The sequence below is a fragment of the Teleopsis dalmanni genome, chromosome 2 (assembly GCF_002237135.1).
Source record: "Teleopsis dalmanni isolate 2A chromosome 2, ASM223713v2, whole genome shotgun sequence".
NCBI classification, from domain to species: domain Eukaryota; kingdom Metazoa; phylum Arthropoda; class Insecta; order Diptera; family Diopsidae; genus Teleopsis; species Teleopsis dalmanni.
This window is the reverse complement of record NC_051847.1, coordinates 23,557,623-23,563,584: the sequence shown is the minus strand read 5'-3', so window position 1 is coordinate 23,563,584 and position 5,962 is coordinate 23,557,623. Positions and strand designations below refer to the sequence as shown.

Genomic DNA, 5,962 nt, shown 5'->3' with positions numbered 1-5,962 from the left:
CGTAATTGAAAACAAAAAGAATAAAAATTTAACAAATATATACTTTTATTCTAAAAATGTTGCTTTACATAAATATTTAATACTTGTCTATACTTCTTTTACTTGTATAATATATATTATAGTATATAAAACTTGTTTTGAATGCAAAATTCACAAGCAGTAGTCAGTTTAATATATTTAAATGTTATTTTTTTTATAAAATATTGTTTCATAATTTGTAGTGATATCTAAATATAAGAGTATGTATCCGTGAAAGGATACTCTACAACTGATATAAATCATAATAAAGGAAATAAAAAATAAATAATATATATTAAAATTTAAAATATTCCGGTTTTTTTAAATAAAATATTAAAATTTAAAAAAAATAAAACGAAAATGACTTATTATCAAAGTCAAAACAAAACATATTAAAATAGTTAGTAATACTATCATGAACATAATTTCTAATAAGGGAAATTACAGCGAAGGCATTTTTAATGCCAAAAATGTACATTTTAACATTATACGTTTAAAAAAGGTTTAAAAAAGAACTCTACTAATATTATTGATAATTTTTTCGCATTAAGGATATTTATATCAAAGATTTTATTGCGGTGGTCCCCATGCGCGTATCAATGTCAATGTTTTATTAAAATAAGCGCACCATTCCTCCCGTTCCTCTTTGGTGTCAGCCGACAGCAAATGTCTTACAGTAGTTGTACGTCCATTTGGCACAATAATTAATGATTGTTTGTCCGTTTCTTTTGCTGGTCGCTGACATTCAAGTAGTAATGTATTAAGACGTGCACAAATGTCGCGTGGTGCAACAGACACATTTTGAGATGTGCACGTGTATAAATCAATCGTGCCCATAGGTGCTTTTTTCTTTTCATCATCTGGATATTTCCAATAATTTAACACTGTACCATTTAAATATGCCCAACGACGATGCCAAGCTCCATAACCAGTGACATCTTCAAACATTGTTAAAAATCCTTTATGTTTTATAGTTACAGAAAGTTCACAATTTACTTTCATTTTAACAACTCCAGCTAGTGGACTAACACCAAGCACCTAATGCGTGAATTAAAAAAAAAAATATTTTTTAATAATTTATACAGAAAGTAAAATAAAAATGATTATACTTGTGTTAATGTCCACTCTGTGCGTTGAATTTCACGTAAAGAAAATATTGCGAATGCATATTGTACTAATGCCGGTGTGCGCACCACATTAGGTCCTGCTGGACTCTGACGTGGCGGCAAAACAAGTACATTTTCAGCTCCCTTCTTTTTAGGAGTTTTTATTCCACACTTCTTATTCATATTAATGTGATACTTTACTTCGTGCGCCAAAACTTCATGATGGGCAGTCATACCATATATTTCCAACGTAATCTGTAGACGTATATTATAATTCAATATTTTAATTATAAATATTTTAATAATAAATATTTCAATAATAAGTATTTTAATAACAAATATTTTAAAAAATTTTAAAATTCCATTTACGTACCCTAAAATCAGCGTAAACATCATTCATATGCAAAACATCATTAAATTGTACAGACAATGCTCCAGGGAATGTTTGCACTGTTTTTGTGGCTAAAACGTGTTCATTGTACTTTAGCAAACATAGCAAATGATGACCTGATATAGTGCCTGCTGCCAATTTACGCATATAATCTTCTCGCAATCGAAATGTTATATCTTTTACAGTTAGTCGACCCTTTTCTTTAGGTGCACCTAATGGGCGCAAACTTCTTTCAACACGCAAACGTTGCACTTCATCTAAGCATGCTTGTCTACGATGTGCTTTAAAGTATACACAGTTAAAATATATTTTACATCGTCATATCGTTAACACAACTTACTTGCTACCAATAAATGCCGTTCACCCTCCACAGATTCCACTGAACCAGAAAATTCTATTGTAGATGCACATAAATTCAACGCTTGACTTGTCTGTGCAATCACTTGTTGTTGTTTACAAACTTCGTCGAGTAATTTTTTAATCTTTTCCTGTACTAAATCATCATTATCTAATTCATCCTCCGTGTGCACCTCACCATCATCAGGTTCAAATTTGCTTAGTTCATTTTCATTAAATTTTTGTGGTGTATCAAAATTTAGCCTAGCAGCAGCGCTGCCATGGTCCACAATAGCTGAACGCAGTACTTGCTGTTCACGGCAGATTTTACGCACAGGTGTTGAATTAGCGCTCTATAAAAAAAAACTTAATTAATTGTTTCGATTAAAAATAGATTTCTTTTTTACTACTTACATTTTGCTGACGACGGTAGAAACTAACTGTATGCACTAAAGTTACCATATTATCATCTTCTTGATTAATGCTTAATTCCGATTTTATGGGCTGTTTAAAATTGCTATTTACACTTGTATCTGCTTGACTTTTAGTTGTATTTGATAGTATGCCACTGTTTTCTTCTGGAATTGTTTCCCATTGCATATTTTTTGAGGAGGTTTTACGAAAAGAAAAGCTGTTAGATGTTGTAGTGCCCTTACTCTATAATATTGAATGTGTAATTTTAATAACAGACATAGAAAAATATTTATCGCATATTCTTACTCTTCCAGATGCATAGCTTAGGTTACATTCATCATATTCACTTTCTTGTGAATAATCATCGTCGCCGTCTTCATTTTCATCCAAAGCAGCATCAAGGTAATCATCAACACCCACTGAAGCTTCCGAAGAATTTATTGAACTGTCAACACCTCCATAATAATATGAATCGTTATCGGCATAACGAACTTCCTGCAAATTATATAATAATTTTCTCAAAAAATTATTGTTTATGTAAAAGTGTTTTTTAATAAATATTTAATAAAACAATATTTATTTTTAAATTTTGGCTTATAACAATGTACAGCATTATTATAATATTAAACTGTATGTTTTGCCGAGCTTTAGGTAGTGTTTTTTATAAAAAAATTATATAGTAGAACGAAATATCTGTTAAATAAAAATATATACATAACAACTGTGATATTTTTTATTTAAACTTATATTTGTTTTTATATACTATAAGATATTTTATAAAAATATAATTTTTTTAAAAGTACCGCCCAGCCAGGTTCACAATTTGAAATTAATTTGATTTATACTGAAATGTGAAAAATTATAATTATGAATATAGCTGCTATAAGATTAAATAATACAAAATTTTCAATTATACAAAATTTTATCCATCGAAACTCATATTATTGTTGCAAGACCCATATTATATTGTCTTATTTGCAGTTTGTAGTGTTTAAGATTTAATAAATTATTATAGCCTCTAATGCCTCTAATTTAATAACTAATAAAATAGTAAATAATGAAATAAAAAAAAATATTTTTTTTATTGAAATATAGTCAGTATACATCAAATATGCTTTGACAACAGGAATACTTAACATTTTTATGTTGAAGGTCAGGCACAAAAGTGTACACAATAATTTTATAACATCATTTCCTATGTTTGTGATAATCAACCCTTACTTTGCATAAGACATCACTTATATGTATACATATGTGTTAAAGAAAAGTATGTGTGCTTACCTTAGTACTCCTCGACTGCATTTGTTCGTGTTTTTCGTGGCTGTTGTGTTCGTTGTGCTTTACAACTTGCATTATTTCTCTACCCAAACTACCATCGCATATCCCAACGCTGCTATCTTCAGCCTCCTCAGATTCCACGTAACTAAATAATAAGTAAAAAAATTTGTTAATTGTTATATATAAAAATTTATTCAAAAATATAAAAATCAATTCATAAACATTTTAACAAAAATTCATTTTTTAGAAATACTTAAATTTTATGTGAAACTCTTACTACTACATTTGGATAAATTTCTTATAAATATAAGTCTTAAATTTTTAGGTACACAGGTTTATATTTTTAAATGAAGTACATTATTAAACCATTAAGTATCATAATTTGATATTAGTACTTATGTAATATTAATTATTCTATACAAAGTAAAAATAATAAGCAGGAATAGCAACGATTCGCCCACCTTTCATTTTCATTATCATCCTCAGCAGCGTCACCCGCAGAAACGGTTGCAGTCGTACAGCAGTTGTCTATATATGATTCTGAATCGTTTGATTCCAAATCGGATAATGCAGGATATAACTGATTCTTAGGTTGAACTGCTTCAATATTATGTGAAGATAAAAGCGGCACATTTGATTTCTTAGCACGCTTACTTTCATCGTCAATTGTATTTCCGGCTATAAAAATAGAAAACAGTAAATGTAAAATTGCATTTACACTATTATATATACATAAAATAAAATTATATAAAAAAAAAACAAATTGTTTAAAAAATTAAGAACAATATAAGTGTAAATATAAATAGATTGATCGTAAACTTCGAATAAGTCACTTACGTGATCTTCGTTTGGCTGTTAATTGATTGGAAACAAATTTAGGCATTGGTGGTGGTGGTGGAGGTGGCGACGGACGTACAACACTACTAGCTGCTATTAAAGCAGCAGTTTTATTTTTTATAAACTCTGATTGTACTCCTGCAGACACAGTTTTTGTATTGCTTTCGATTTCCATATTTTTTTCAAACAATTCCTTCTGCTGATTAGCTCGATTCGCCAATATCTGCATATCTTCCTGACGTTGTTTGTAAATGTCAGCTTTAATTTTAGACTCTGAGATTGTTTTAGCGTTTGCCACCAACGCGGCTACTTTGTCACGTACTTTACAATCACCAACATTTGATTTAATGCAAACCGGTGGTGCTATCTGTGCATGTGATGTAATTGCTAAATGTTGATCATAAAAATTATAAGAAAATTGAATACATATTAATATTAATGTGTACATTGAATAAATATATGAATTAATTGTTATAAATTTAAATATTGCTTACATTTTGCTTCCTCTTTTTTGTCTTGCAATATCTTGCTAATAGAAGGTGCCATTCCGAACGCAGCTTTTGGTACAAGAGCTTCTCCTTTATTTCTTTCAAACAGTTGCAAACGTTCCTTTAGCGATAATTCGGTAGGATCTTTCTGTGGACGCTGCAATTGTTGATTTGCTGTAGCGGCCTTATGCTCAAAAACAGCGGCACGTCCTGAGACTAAACCAGGTTTGACGTTTGCCAATTTTGGTTTCTCTAATTCTTCATTTACTGTATTTTTTAAGTTTTTAGATATATTATTATTAACTGGATTAGTGCATAACTTTGTTTGTTCTTTTTGTTGTTTATCGAGGTCTCTCTCTCGGTTCACATTACATTCCTTGTTTGTATAATCGTAAGCTAGCTTAGTTGTTGTGGATTCTCGTCTCTGAAAACCTTGTGCTTCAAGTGAATTTATAACCTTGGGATCCCAATTAAGCTGTTTAGTTTTACTGCTGCTAATACGATCACAGGAGTCATTTTGTTTTACTTCTTCAGTAGTTTGGTTTGGTACTGTTGCCTGCGATTGTGTTATTTTTTGACAATTTTTAGCTGTGTCTGCAAGTTTTCTACTAGGTAAATCAGGTTTTGGTGGTGGAATTGTATTTATATGATGATGCTGTGTATCATCTTCCCATTGGTTTATAGAGTTAGCTAAAGCTGCAAGTCTACCATACCGTTGTTTCGATTTTGAGGGGCTGTCATTTAAACATGCATCATCAGAGGAACCAGCATGAAACTGTGCTTCAGTCCGATGTATTGGAGACGATAAATCATCAGTGTTCGAGTAGAGTGCACCTAACCTCTGCAAACGATTACGTGAAGTATCACGTATTTTGGCTAAAGGTTGATTTATTGCTTCTTTTGGTAGCTTACTGTTATCTTCACAATCTTCTTCACTATCTGTTATATCCCGTTCTTCTACTTCAACTTGTACCTATATATTAAAGTAATTGTAAAATACATTATTTATCAACTTTTCAAGTTCGATATCTATATAAATAGAATTTCCTAGCGTGAAAACAATACTTGCCTCTACATCGTTATTTGTCATAATA

General features: G+C 30.4%; 1 protein-coding gene across 1 annotated transcript; it reads right to left on the bottom strand.

The window, feature by feature from the left end:
- Positions 1-424: 424 nt before the first annotated feature.
- On the bottom strand, positions 425-5,958 carry LOC119679211 (anillin-like). The gene is made up of 11 exons (XM_038091424.1): positions 5,938-5,958; positions 4,875-5,841; positions 4,381-4,767; positions 4,005-4,221; positions 3,547-3,688; positions 2,572-2,760; positions 2,266-2,508; positions 1,856-2,204; positions 1,498-1,796; positions 1,128-1,379; positions 425-1,056 (listed from the first exon to the last, which is right to left on the bottom strand). The coding sequence occupies exons 1-11, from the start codon at positions 5,956-5,958 to the stop codon at positions 589-591; spliced, it is 3,534 nt and encodes a 1,177-aa protein (XP_037947352.1). The 3' UTR covers positions 425-588.
- Positions 5,959-5,962: the final 4 nt, after the last annotated feature.